This window comes from Caretta caretta, chromosome 14 (genome assembly GCF_965140235.1).
Source record: "Caretta caretta isolate rCarCar2 chromosome 14, rCarCar1.hap1, whole genome shotgun sequence".
Taxonomy (NCBI): domain Eukaryota; kingdom Metazoa; phylum Chordata; order Testudines; family Cheloniidae; genus Caretta; species Caretta caretta.
Window position 1 is genome coordinate 46,047,426 of NC_134219.1, and position 13,725 is coordinate 46,061,150.

Genomic DNA, 13,725 nt, shown 5'->3' on the forward strand with positions numbered 1-13,725 from the left:
TGCGGGGCTTCTGTGCTGGGAAGTGACCTTAATTAAAGCTTTTTCTCTGCCAGGCCCAGGTGCTGACTTTCTCTAGCTGGTACTAGCCCCTTGGGGCAGATCTGGGCTCTGTTAATACAAATTCTGAGCCACAAACTTCAGGTAACTGAAAGACCGCAGGGAAAGTGCTGGGGACTGGCAAGAAAGTGACTCTGCACAAACAGCCCCTCCTCATTTCTCCTCCCATTAGCAATTGTCAGGAGAAAATCCAGTGGTGGGATTGCAAAGAACCCAGGAATGGGACTTTCCCAGCCAGAGAGGCAGGGGGAGAGGACAGGGGAAGGAGAGACTGAAAGGGGCAGTGGTAGAAATGAGTGGGAAGAGAGATTTCCAGCTCTACTCCACCCAGACACATGTGTTGCAGCATCCCTGGGCAGAATCACTTTCCAGTGAACAAGAAAAGGATCAGACAGAGGAAAAGCCAGTTCCTGACTCCATATTCCCCCTGCTCGGTTGTGGCTGCCGTGAGGTCCATGTCCGAGGGAATCCCCTGGAGTGACTCCTTTGGTTCTGCTCTTTTCTAGCATTGTGTTGAGGGACTTTGTTACGGGGTGGGGGGAGGGAGAAGGGAGGTTAAAAATGTCTCTGTGGGCTTAGCCTGGCAGGAGGGGCCAGGTCTACACTGAAATAAAGAGATCAAGCCTTTTTCCAGCACGGCAGAATCTAGGATATCTGTCTGCAGGGAAAGGGCCCTGGGGGAATTCTGTTGTGAAATTAACTAAAGCCTGTTCTGAAACCCCCACAATTACGCTTCTCGCCCTCCCAGGCTACAGAACAAAGTCCATGTTTCACTCCAGCTCCTCCCATGGGACCGGGAAGAGAAATGGCTGCAGTGGAGCCAGCTCAGGTAGGGATTATTGGGGAGTTTTGGGTGGGTTCCTTCTGGAGGGAGGGGGACAGCAAATACACCAGAGACAGGAAGGTTTGCGCAGTCTGGTTTGGAGGTTGGTGCGGGGCAGGAAATCCACAAGGTGGAGAAAGGGAGGAGGACGGGGGGTGGCAAACCTGCTGGGAGTTATTGAATAAGTGGCCTAGATTCTGGGAACAGACCCATGAGGTTGGGAGGTGGAAATGCTCTAATTTGTTGATCAGAAAATAACCCACCTATATGGGGCTAGGAAAACTAACCAGACTCATAGTGCGGGAGCCTGACCCGACTAAGCAGCGGGTGCCATGAGATATGAGTAGGGCACCCACCAGTCAGGCTTAGGGGAGATTCCCCTCCCTTCATATCCAGCTCCTCGCACTGAGGAGCGTGATGGACTTCCTACCAGGGAGCTCTCCCTGGAGCCTGCTGGGGGCTCCATCTCCTGTATCAGTCTGTGGCTAGTAGGTGTGTGATGGATCTGGTGGGAGAGAGGTGGGGCTCTGTCTTCGTCCCCTCACCCTGGTGGTTCCAGGATGCTCTGAGCGAGGTGGGGGTGGGAGTCTGACCGTGATCCACCCAGAGCTTCCATTTGATTGGCTCCTCTCCCACACAAAGAGAGGGGCAGCAGCTACTGAGTGTTGGACTTTTGCTCTCTCAGGGGCCGGTGACCTTCGCGGAGGTGGCTGTGTATTTCACCAGGGAAGAGTGGGCTCTGCTGCACCCTGCTCAGAGAGCTCTCTACAGAGATGTCATGCAGGAGAACTATAAGAATGTGACCTTGCAGGGTAAGGATTCCCGTCCCCTCAGTTCTTGGAAGGGGAAATGAAGAGATACGGTTCACGCCACCCCCCAATGGCATCTCTGTTCTGTCCTGTTTCAGCATCACCCCAATATGCCAGTAACACACACGACCAGAGACCTTCCCCTGCTGAAGAACACTTTGGGAACAGAGCACAGGAGCAGTATCGCACAGTTTCAGATATCTCTTTTTGCTCAAGGAAAACTGGGGCTTAGGTCCAGCATAACCAACAGAAGCTTCCTACCCCCGGCCTTCTCGGAAACCCTGAGCCTACTCCACCCGGACCAGAATGTGCTTGGGGTGTAACAAGCAGGCTGCTGGAGTCAGAGCTGCTGGTCCAGGGCTACTTATCACACAGACACTTAGTGCGTCCTTGAATGCTGGCTGGGGTATCCAGACAGGGGAGCTCCAACAGCAGAACATTGAATCTCACCCAGGATTACAGATGACACAAGTCCTCATTGGTCTGGATTGCACTGCAGCATGTGAAAATGGCTTATTTTGGTAGTGAAACTTCCTAAGACATGGAGAGTCTTGTTTCTCCATCCGCACGTTTAATAGCCACCACCTCTCTTCTCTGCAGGCTCCTTGGATTTTTGATTACCTCATTGTCACATGACCCCGATTCTTATTTTTCACATTCTGCTTTTCTAGACTAATTAGCATCTGTTGCTCCTGAAATATAGCTTCTAATTTCCCAGTGTTCTCCACACCCAGGGATTTTCCTACTCCCTCCCGTTACACTGGGCTCACTAGATTCCCTAGTACATAAGAGCGGCCACGCTGGGTCAGACCAAATGTCCATGTAGTCCAGTGTCCTGTCCTTCGAGAGTGGCCATGATTTTATAGACCTCTCTCATATCCCCCTTTCGTCTCTTTTCTAAACTGAAAAGGCCCAGTCTTTTTCATCTCTCCTGTCATAAATATAAAGGGAAGGGTAAACCCCTTTGAAATCCTTCCTGGCCAGGGGAAAGCTCCTCTCACCTGTAAAGGGTTAAGAAGCTAAAGGTAACCTCGCTGGCACCTGACCAAAATGACCAATGAGGAGACAAGATACTTTCAAAAGCTGGGAGGCGGGAGAGAAACAAAGGGTCTGTGCGTCTGTCTATATGCTGGTCTTTACCGGGGATAGACCAGGAATGGAGTCTTAGAACTTTTAGTAAGTAATCTAGCTAGGTATGTGTTAGATTATGATTTCTTTAAATGGCTGAGAAAAGAATTGTGCTGAATAGAATAACTATTTCTGTCTGTGTATCTTTTTTGTAACTTAAGGTTTTGCCTAGAGGGGTTCTCTATGTTTTTGAATCTAAATTACAAGCTGGTAAAGATAAGCTTAGGAGGTTTTTCATGGGTACAGATGTGGGGACCTGCATGAAAAACCTCCTAAGCTTATCTTTACCAGCTTAGATCAAAACTTCCCCAAGGTACAAAATATTCCACCCGTTGTCCTTGGACTGGCCGCTACCACCACCAAACTAATACTGGTTACTGGGGAAGAGCTGTTTGGACGCGTCCTTCCCCCCAAAATACTTCCCAAAACCTTGCACCCCACTTCCTGGACAAGGTTTGGTAAAAAGCTTCACCAATTTGCCTAGGTGACTACAGACCCAGACCCTTGGATCTTAAGAACAATGAACAATCCTCCCAACACTTGCACCCCCCCTTTCCTGGGAAATGTTGGATAAAAAGCCTCACCAATTTGCATAGGTGACCACAGACCCAAATCCTTGGATCTGAGAACAATGAAAAAGCATTCAGTTTTCTTACAAGAAGACTTTTAATAAAAATAGAAGTAAATAGAAATAAAGAAATCCCCCCTGTAAAATCAGGATGGTTGATATCTTGCAGGGTAATTTAGATTCAAAAACATAGAGAACCCCTCTAGGCAAAACCTTAAGTTACAAAAAAGATACACAGACAGAAATAGTTATTCTATTCAGCACAATTCTTTTCTCAGCCATTTAAAGAAATCATAATCTAACACATACCTAGCTAGATTACTTACTAAAAGTTCTAAGACTCCATTCCTGGTCTATCCCCGGTAAAGACCAGCATATAGACAGACGCACAGACCCTTTGTTTCTCTCCCTCCTCCCAGCTTTTGAAAGTATCTTGTCTCCTCATTGGTCATTTTGGTCAGGTGCCAGCGAGGTTACCTTTAGCTTCTTAACCCTTTACAGGTGAGAGGAGCTTTCCCCTGGCCAGGAAGGATTTCAAAGGGGTTTACCCTTCCCTTTATATTTATGACATCTCCTCATATGGAAGCTCTTCCATACCCCTAATCATATTTTTTTCCCTTTTCTGAACCTCTTCCAGTTCCAGTATATCTTTTTTGAGATGTGGCAGCCACATCTGCATGCGGTATTCAAGATGTGGGCGTACCATGGATTTATAGAGAAGCAATATGATATTTTCTGTCGTCTTCCCTATCCCTTTCTGTTTGCTTTTTGACTGCCTTTGCACCTTGAGTGAATGTTTTCAGAGAACTCTCCACAAGGACTCCAAGATCCCGCTCTTGAGTGGAAACAGCTAATTTACACCCTATCATTTTATATGTATAGTTGGGATTATGTTTTCCAATGGGCTGCAATACGTGCTATCCTGACATCTAGTACTGCTGAGCTCCTGCATTCAGTAATATCCCTGCCCTTCCTGTTTCCTTTCTCCACTGAACCCCACCAGCCCATGCTTACTGTTCCCGGCTTCCCCAGGACTGACTCATTGTCTCTGGACTTCTCTGTCAGCAAGAAGCAATGCCAGGGAGACTTGCCCTCTGTCTGGAATCTTCGAATTTTGGGACAAGGATTTACTTTCTCTGTGTTTTTAGGAGACTCTTTGAAACTGAGCGTCTGTGACATTAACCACAGTACAATCTGAACTATTGAACAGCTTTTTCCGCTCATTTCCCCAAGCTGCAGTGCCTTTTACACGAGAAGAGCCACTCCTGGGCGGTTAACACACAGTCTCCAGCATGTAACTCGCTCCCAGCTTCACAGTATTGACTGCTGCTAGTCAGTGACTCTCAAGTTACAGTACACCACAGGAGAACCTCAGAAAATTCTCTGGTCCCAGACTTTCCCCCAGAAATGTGCATCTTGCATTGTCCAGCACACTACTGAACAATGTAAACTGATACGAAGTCTGTCATTTCATCAGTGGAAAATGACATACACCAGCCTCGTTATTCCAAATGGAGTTTCCAACACACTTTAATCCAAACACACTGGTTACATAAAACAATAAAACAAAATTAACTACCTAAAAAAAGGATTTTAAGTGACGACAGGTAATGAGGCCTAAAAGTCAGAATTGTTTACAAAAAAAATACAAGATAAAACAGAAACTAACATCTAACTTAACAAGCTAAAACGGATTCAAAGCAAATGTTTCTCTCTTAATATGCCAAAACAGGCTGGTGGCTGTCCTTTCAGCCAGGACTCCCCTAACCCGCCCCTGCGCCCTAGTTGAGTTCTTCAGGAGTTGTCATGAACAGAGGAAAAGGGGGGGGGAGAGAGAGAGTCTCAAGCATTTTCCTCACCTCTTTTTATAGTTCAGTCCTTTGTACTAGAAAGAAATTACGTTCTCAGCTGAGTGATGGTGATAGGCTGTCTGTTGTCGATATGAGTTTCAAGTGGTCCCTTTGAAGGAATGTAAATATCTCCTTTACACCTTCCCACTTCCGGAGAATGGCTATTTGACCAGCTGTTTGCCTTGCAGCCTCTGAGGGAACTGGTCTGTGGGTGTTCCCCAAAATTATAACTTTTCAGTAATATCATACAGTAAAATCTCATAACTTTACTTACAGTGTTGCTCCACATTTTAACAGGAGGATAATATCCAGTAGATTATGTGATTTCAAATGATATCTCACAAGCCATACTATGTCCCAAATTGATCATAATTTTCTGGAAGAGTGAACATAGGGGTACAGAATGACACAATGTCTCTCTGTGTGTGTTCCCAGCAGATATGTGAGTATTTGGCATCTTAAAGGACCGGGGGAGCTGGTCCTGGGGAATTCACTGGTTTACTAAGTGTGACACTATGTGGAATTGTGAGACTCTTTATATTATTATTTTATTATTAATACCAATATGATAAAATTGCAATGAATCATGCTAGATGTACCATGTAAGCCGTCAGTGAAAATATTATGATTTTCCAAGTATGATCGTTTTCTTTCTGTTTGTATCACCTTTCTTTTGTGAGATATAGAGATGTAGGGTATATTTGTAGTTCCAGACTTGTGTAGTGTTTCTGGGTGACACCCCCAGACATATTGGCGTCAGCACTGCCTAGCCTGTTCGATGGCCCATCCAGGGTCATCAGCTGTACAATGAGCCCATGGAAAGGACCAAGGGGATACACCTATTGAGTCAGCGAGACATGCAGGGGTGCGCCTGTGTACTGAGAACTCCAAGGCTTTTCCATGCCATCTGCTGTGAAATTTGTGTTTGGGACACACGAAGTACAAACCACATGGCAAAAGGAATATACAGAGGGTAGCTGCATCGTCTCCATTTTGTCTTCAATCCCTCTTCCTACCTCTGGAGCAACTTCTCTACAAACTGAAGCAATGAACAAAGGACTGAATGACCCATCCAAGCTGTGGATATGTTCCAGATGGATTTTCAAACCACTAACTCACCAGTACTGCTAAGAACCTGATGTACAGATTTCGGAATGTACCTGACTGCTTTCCCATTTCACTTCTTTCTGTCTTTCTTTTGTTTAAACCTTTAGTTTAGATACTAAAGGATTGGCTGGCAGCATGGTATTTTGGGTAAGATCCAAACCTATCGTAATCTGTACTGATGCTAACCCCTTGGGATCAGAAGAACATTTTGTTTTTGAGCAAAGTTTTTAAATCACCTCTCACTGTAGTGGACCTAGGTGCTGACTGGGACTCAGAGAACTGGAATGCAATAAAGGGGGCTGTGTGATTTCTTTTTTCAGCTTCTCGGTAACCAGTGTGGATGATGAGAAGCAGTTTGTGACTGGTCGGTGAGTTTAACTTCAGTGTTAACCACCAGTTTGGGGAGGATATGCTATCCCTTTTTCAGCCTGCCCTGACCTTGGCCTTTTCAGTGACGGACTGCTCCAGGCACACCAGCTCACACTAAGCACTGAAGTTAAATTAATAGAATGTTTGTTTTTTTCATGACAGAGTCTTATGAAATCAACTAAAGTCCTTTGTTTTGTTTCATCTGAGCAGGGTTTCCAGTTTCCAAACCTGATGTGATCTCCCAGCTGGAACAAGGGGAAGAGCCATGGGTCCCAGAGGAAAGAGAGATCCTGAGAGCTCCCTGTATAGGTGAGGAAACATTAAACCAACTCAGAATCTATAAGGGCCTGAAAGAAACATCTGGGATGCCCTACAAAGTGTTGGGAGGTCTCTCAGTTCATTATTGTCTCTAGCAGGGGACGTATCCTCAGGGTAAATATAGCTCATGGCTTCCTATAGATCCTAGCAGACACCAGGCAGAAGTTTCCTCCCTTCCCCCTGTGAATTTGGATGGGATGTGAAGGCTGAATTGATCCCGCTCCTCTCTCCTATTTGGTGGAAGAGTCTGGGGATGTTCAGTACCTGATTTTTATTTGACCCCTCTCCAGCACTTGTTTTCGTTTGGTTTTCCCCTTTCCATCCCTGTTTGAGGTTTCTCTCTCTATCACAGCAGGTGATGCAATGCTCTGTGAGAAGGAGGAGCAGAATTCTCAGCAGGAAAATGTTGAGCAAGTGGATAAACACAGAGAATTATCGCAAAGATGGAAAAGGAATGTGTCCAGGAGTCATGAGCAGGGAAAATCCTTTGCGATTCATCACAGACCAGAAAGAGAACAGGGAAACCACCCATTGGAGAAAATGGGTAAATATATTTCCTGTTGGGGAACTCAGCAGGGCCTCAAGGGAACCAGAACCCAACAGGAAATCCTCAGGAGAAAGATGAAAAATACATGCAGTGAGTGTGGGAAAAGCTTCACTCAAAGATCAGGCCTTTCTGCTCATCAGAGAATCCACACAGGGGAAAGGCCCTACAAATGCAGTGAGTGTGGGAAAAGCTTCATTGAAAGATCAGCCCTTTTTCAGCATCAGAGAATCCACACAGGGGAGAGGCCCTATGAATGCAGTGAGTGTGGGAAAAGCTTCATTGAAAAATCAGGCCTTTTTCGGCATTATAGAATCCACAGAGGGGAGAGGCCCTACGAATGCAGTGAGTGTGGGAAAAGCTTCATTGAAAGATCAGCCCTTTTTCAGCATCAGAGAATCCACACAGGGGAGAGGCCCTATGAATGCAGTGAGTGTGGGAAAAGCTTCATTGAAAAATCATCCCTTTTTCAGCATCAGAGAATCCACACAGGGGAGAGGCCCTACGAATGCAGTGAGTGTGGGAAAAGCTTCATGCAAAGATCACACCTTTTTGACCATCAGAGAATCCACACCGGGGAGCGGCCCTATCAATGCAGTGAGTGTGGGAAAAGATTTATTCGAAGATCAAAACTTTTTAAGCATCAGAAAATCCACACAAGGGAGAGGCCCTACAAATGGATTGAGTCTGGGAAAAGCTTCACGAACAGCTCAGCCCTTTCTGCTCATCAGAGAATCCACAAAGGGGAGAGGCCCTACAAATGCGGTGAGTGTTGGAAAAGCTTCAATAGCAGCTCAGCGCTTTCTAATCATCAGAGAATCCACACAGGGGAGAGGCCCTATGAATGCAGTGAGTGTGGGAAAAGCTTCTTTCAAAGATCCCACCTTTTTCACCATAAGAGAATCCACACCGGGGAGACGCCGTATGAAAGCAGTGAGTCTGGGAAAAGCTTCACGAGCAGCTCAGCCCTTTCTTATCGTCAGAGAATCCACACAGGGGAGAGGCCCTACGAATGCCGTGAGTGTGGGAAAACCTTCACTAGCAGCTCAGCCCTTTCTTCTCATCAGAGAATCCACACCGGGGAGAAGCCCTACGAATGCTGTGTGTGTGGGAAATGCTTCACTAGGAGCTCAGACCGTTCTAAACATCAGAGAATCCACACAGGGGAGAGGCCGTATGAATGCAGTGAGTGTGGGAAAAGCTTCACTCAAAGATCAGACCTTTGTTATCATCAGAGAAGCCACACAGGTGAGAGGCCCTACGAATGCAGTGAGTGTGGGAAAACCTTCACTAGGAGCTCATCCCTTTATAAACATCAGAGAATCAACACAGGGGAGAGGCTCTGTCATAAATATAAAGGGCAGGGTAAACACCTTTAAAATCCCTCCTGGCCAGAGGAAAAACCCTTTCACCTGTAAAGGGTTAAGAAGCTAGGATAACCTTGCTGGCACGTGATCAAAATGACCAGTGAGGAAACTGTCTGTGTGATGCTTTTGCCGGGAAGAGAAAAGGAATGAAGTCTTAGAACTTAGTAAGTAAGCTAACTAGATATGCTGTAGATTCTGTTTTGTTGAAATGGCTGATAAAAGAAGTTGTGCTGAATGGAATGTAGATTCCTGTTTTTGTGTCTTTTTGTAACTTAAGGTTTTGCCTAGAGGGATTCTCTATGTTTTGAATCTGATTACCCTGTAAGGTATTTACCATCCTGATTTTACAGATGTGATTCTTTTACTTTTTTTCTTCAATTAAAATTCTTTTAAGAACCTGCTTGCTTTTTCATTGTTCTTAAGTTCCAAGGGTTTGGGTCTGTGTTCACCTATGCAAATTGGTGAGGATTTTTATCAAGCCTTCCCCAGGAAAGGGGGTGTAGGGTTTGGGGAGGATTTTTTGGGGAAAGACGTTTCCAAGCGGGCTCCTTCCCTGTTATATATTTGTTAGACGCTTGGTGGTGGCAGCAATAAAGTCCAAGGGCAAAAGGTAAACTAGTTTGTACCTTGGGGAAGTTTTAACCTAAGCTGGTAAAAACATCTGTACCTTAAAGCTCAAAGTGGGGAAGGAACCTTGACAGGCCCTATGAATGCTGTGAGTGTGGGAAAAGCTTGACTCAAAGATCAGAACTTTATAATCATCAGAGAATCCACACAGGGGAAAGGCCCTACAAATGCAGTGAGTGTGGGAAAACCTTTTCTAGCAGCTCAGTCCTTTCTAGTCATCAGAAAATCCACACAAAGGAGAGGCCCTACGAATGCAGTGAGTGTGGGAATACCTTCTCTTGGCACTCAGCCCATGTTAGCCATCAGAGAATCTGCAAGGGAGATCAACACCATAAAAACCTCTAGGGCTATCAGTACTTCTTTTCTTTAATACTTCTCCTGATTCCTGCATAGTAACTTGGAATGCTGTTTGAACTGTTTGCTGCAGCGTTATCCCTCAGCTTATCCAGATGAGTGCCCCATTTTTGCCTTTTGCAGTTTGCCCTCTTGAGGTGGACCTATTTGTCCTTTTTATTGTCCCATGAGTAATTTGAGTGTGCGCTTCCTATCAGGAACCAGGGAGCATCACATTTATACCATTCCTCCTATTGCAAATTTATTGTTAGTCACCAATGATACAGATTGTATCATTGCCAGTTGTTCTCATGTTGCTCTGGGTTTTGCTGAAGAGCAGTTATATTGGGAACTTTTCAAATTATATATAAATGAAGAGAAACGGGGGCCAGAAAAAAAAAGTATAATTTCAGCCTCTGTGACACTGGAAGGAGATGGGGTGACTCAGAGATTTCCTCCTTCCCCATCGTTGCAGAACTGTTAGCTTTTGTCTGAGCCATGTCGAGTTTACCTCTAAAAAGAAAAGGAGTACTTGTGGCACCTTAGAGACTAACCAATTTATTTGAGCATGAGCTTTTGTGAGCTACAGCTCACTTCATCGAATGCATACCGTGGAAACTGCAGCAGACATTATATACACACAGAGATCATGAAACAATACCTCCTCCCACCCCACTGTCCTGCTGGTAATAGCTTATCTAAAGTGATCATCAAGTTGGGCCATTTCCAGCACAAATCCATGTTTTCTCACCCTCCACCCCCCGCACACAAACTCACTCTCCTGCTGGTAATAGCCCATCCAAAGTGACAACTCTCTTCACAATGTGCATGATAATCAAGGTGGGCCATTTCCTGCACAAATCCAGGTTCTCTCACCCCCCTCCAAAAACCACACACGCAAACTCACTCTCCTGCTGGTAATAGCTTATCCAAAGTGATCGCTCTCCCTACAATGTGCATGATAATCAAGGTGGGCCATTTCCAGCACAAATCCAGGTTTTCTCACCCCCCGACCCCCATACATGCACCCCCCGACCCCCATACATGCACAAACTCTCCTGCTGGTAATAGCTCATCCAAGGTGTGGGCCTTTTCTCTCTGGGCCAGGAAGGAAAGGAGTGTGTAAATGAATTTACCTCTCCCCCCTGCATCCCAGCCAAGGAGCATTCTAGCGTGTCTTTGCTTTACACTGGGTGTCTGTGAAGCTCCTCGAAGTATTTAGGGCTGAATTCTGCGCTCCCCCCAGTTTACAGATTCCCTTGGCTTCTATGGAGTCACTCCTGATTCTCACCAGTGCAAGAGGAGATTCATACCGGTAGCATAGAGCAGGGGTTCTCAAACTTTTCTTTCCGCGGATCACTTGAAAATTGCTGAGGGTCTCAGCCGACCACTTAATGATCTTTCCAAAAGTCATTTGTACCATTAGCTAACTATTGTAAAGCTAACCATCTTGCATACATATTATCTGCACACATCGCGCAGTCTTAAGATGCTAAACAGATCTGTGAGTCAACTAGAAATAGTCCTGCTCTCCTTGTAAATATTAATACTGTCCTTTCCAGTATCTGAAAAGATTGTAAGAGGCATTCACTCAGGCTTATACAATTTCTCTGCCATGTCCACTCTAAATTTGATTTATATTTTACACACATAGAAGAGTAACAATAAGTAATAAAGCGACACAAACGGCAAAACAAACCCACAAACAAACAAGTGACAACACTGAGAATACGAAGGGAAGCGAAACATCCAGTGCTTGGTTTTGGGGATTTTAAATGAGTGTTGAGGACCCACGTAGTGGAAGTGCAACAGAGCCCTGGAGAAACAGGCAAAGTTCAAGGTCTCCTGGTTTCACATTGTGCGCGTGTGTCACCAACTCAAAAACTATTTTTACAAGCCCTGGGGCACATAAACACATGGCTTGGAGTTTGCAGATAGATCCCTGCTTCAAAGAGCTTGCAAATAAGGTCTTTATCCTACAAAACACCTGGCAGGACCCCAACCAAATCGAGTGCTGATGGCTACTCAAGAGTCAGTGGAACTACTTTGAGGTTTAAAGCAGGGGTGGGCAAACTTTTTGGGCCGAGGGCCACATCTGGGTGGGGAAATTGTATGCATGGCTGGGGCAGGGGGTTGGGGTGCGGGAGGAAGTGTGGGGTGTGGGAGAGGATTAGGGATGCAGGAACAGACTCGGGGCAAGGGACTGGGGCAGAGGAGGTGTGTGGGGTGTATGAGGGTGCTCAGGGAAGGGGGTTGGGGTGCAGGAGGGATGTGGGTACAGAAGGGGGCTCATAGCAGGGGACTGAGGTGCAGGAGGGAGCTGCAGAATTGCAGGTTGCGGAATACAGGAGGAGGTTCAGGGCAGGGGTGCAGGAGGTGTGCGGACTGCGGGAGGCAACTCAGGGTAGGGAGTTGGGGTGCAGGAGGGGTGCAGCAGGGGGCTCATGGCAGGGGGTTAGGGTGCAGGGTGCAGGAGGGGTTTGGGAAGCGGCCGGAACCGCGTCGCTGAGTGGCCCCTTCTGGGGGGTTGGAGGGGAGGGTGCAGGCCTCCACATGCTGCCCTTGCCATGACCCCAGATACCTCACCTGAAGCTCCCATTGGCCACGGTTCCCCGTTCCCGACCAATGGGAGCTGTGGGGGGCGGTGCCTGGAGGCAAGAGCAACCCATGGAGCTCCCCCCCCCCCCCCCCCCGCCCCGCCTATCAGCTATTCCCCTGCAGCTGCTGAAGCTCCCAGCAGGCTCCCACCTCGCACTGCAGGCAGGTGTGAGGCCTTTTAATTTTCAGGGGAGAGGAAGCTGGGCCAGGGGGGACACGCAGCCTGGTCAAATCAGCTTCTGGGCTGGCTGCGGAGGGGTGGGGCAGATAGGGTGGGCTGCCTTTCGGCAGGGAACTGGGGGAGATGGGCATGCAGTTTCTGGGCTGGCCCCAGGGGGCTGCTGGGGGGAGTATGGGCCGGGGGGTTTCTCAAGGACCGAGCCAGCCATCCTCAGCCCACCCTGGTGTCTCCCCCAGGACCTGTGCTCCCCCTCCAGCCAGGAGAAACCAGCTGCAGACCCCTTTAGTGCTGGGCAGAGGGACAAACAAAAGGACGTGGCTCCTTTAAGAAAAGTTTGCCCTTGTGTCTGATGAGTGAACTTAGGCTGGGGCCAGCAGCTCGCCCCCTTCCCGGGCTCTGTCCAGCCAGTCGGGTGCGCCAGGTGTAGTGTAGTAAATTGCTCTGCATAGAAATGTGCTACTTACCGGGCACCGAGCCGTACATCTGCTGAAGCCGCTGCCCTTCACCCTGCCCTTCTTAGCCGTAAGATTCTGCGGACGGCTTTTGACAGGGGTTAAAAAGTTGCCAAGGGGGTGAATCGGAACAGGGGGGTGGCCAGGGTCTGAGCAGGGGGCGGAAATTGACTGGTCAGGGGGGTCAAGCAGCTGGAGGCAGCATGAGGAGAGGGGCTAAAGGGAAAATCAGGGATGGGGGGAAGGAGCCAGAGTTAAGCCCAGGAGCGAGGCGCTGGCAGAGGGTGTCAGAGGGCAAAACCCGGCCCAGGCAGGGGCACAGGGGGCAGCAGTTACCCCAGTGGGACTGAGACACCAGGGCTTGCAAAATAGTTTCTTCGGGGGGGCGAGAGGCTTTTTTATTTCCCCTCTCCCAGGCAGAACCTCTCAGCATCGGCTTCCCCGGACTGGGTTCTCAAAGGCACAGGCATCCCCCCATGCCTAGTCAATACATCTCCTCTTTGTCTGATCTAACCTACTGAGGCTCTGTCTACACTGCAAATTTCAAAGGGCTGTCGCAGGTGCCAGTGCTCCTGGTAATCCACCTCGACGAGG

General features: G+C 47.6%; 1 protein-coding gene across 1 annotated transcript in view; it reads left to right on the forward strand.

Annotated features, from left to right (window-relative positions):
* LOC125621632 (uncharacterized) overlaps positions 1 to 13,725 on the forward strand; it is a 65,857-nt gene that overhangs the window by 28,910 nt on the left and 23,222 nt on the right. The window contains exons 9-13 of the mRNA XM_075119107.1: positions 806 to 886; positions 1,566 to 1,692; positions 6,922 to 7,020; positions 7,382 to 8,821; positions 9,719 to 9,848. Of these exons, the coding sequence (XP_074975208.1) occupies positions 806 to 886; positions 1,566 to 1,692; positions 6,922 to 7,020; positions 7,382 to 8,821; positions 9,719 to 9,848 (1,877 nt within the window). The remainder of the gene's footprint in view (positions 1 to 805; positions 887 to 1,565; positions 1,693 to 6,921; positions 7,021 to 7,381; positions 8,822 to 9,718; positions 9,849 to 13,725) is intronic.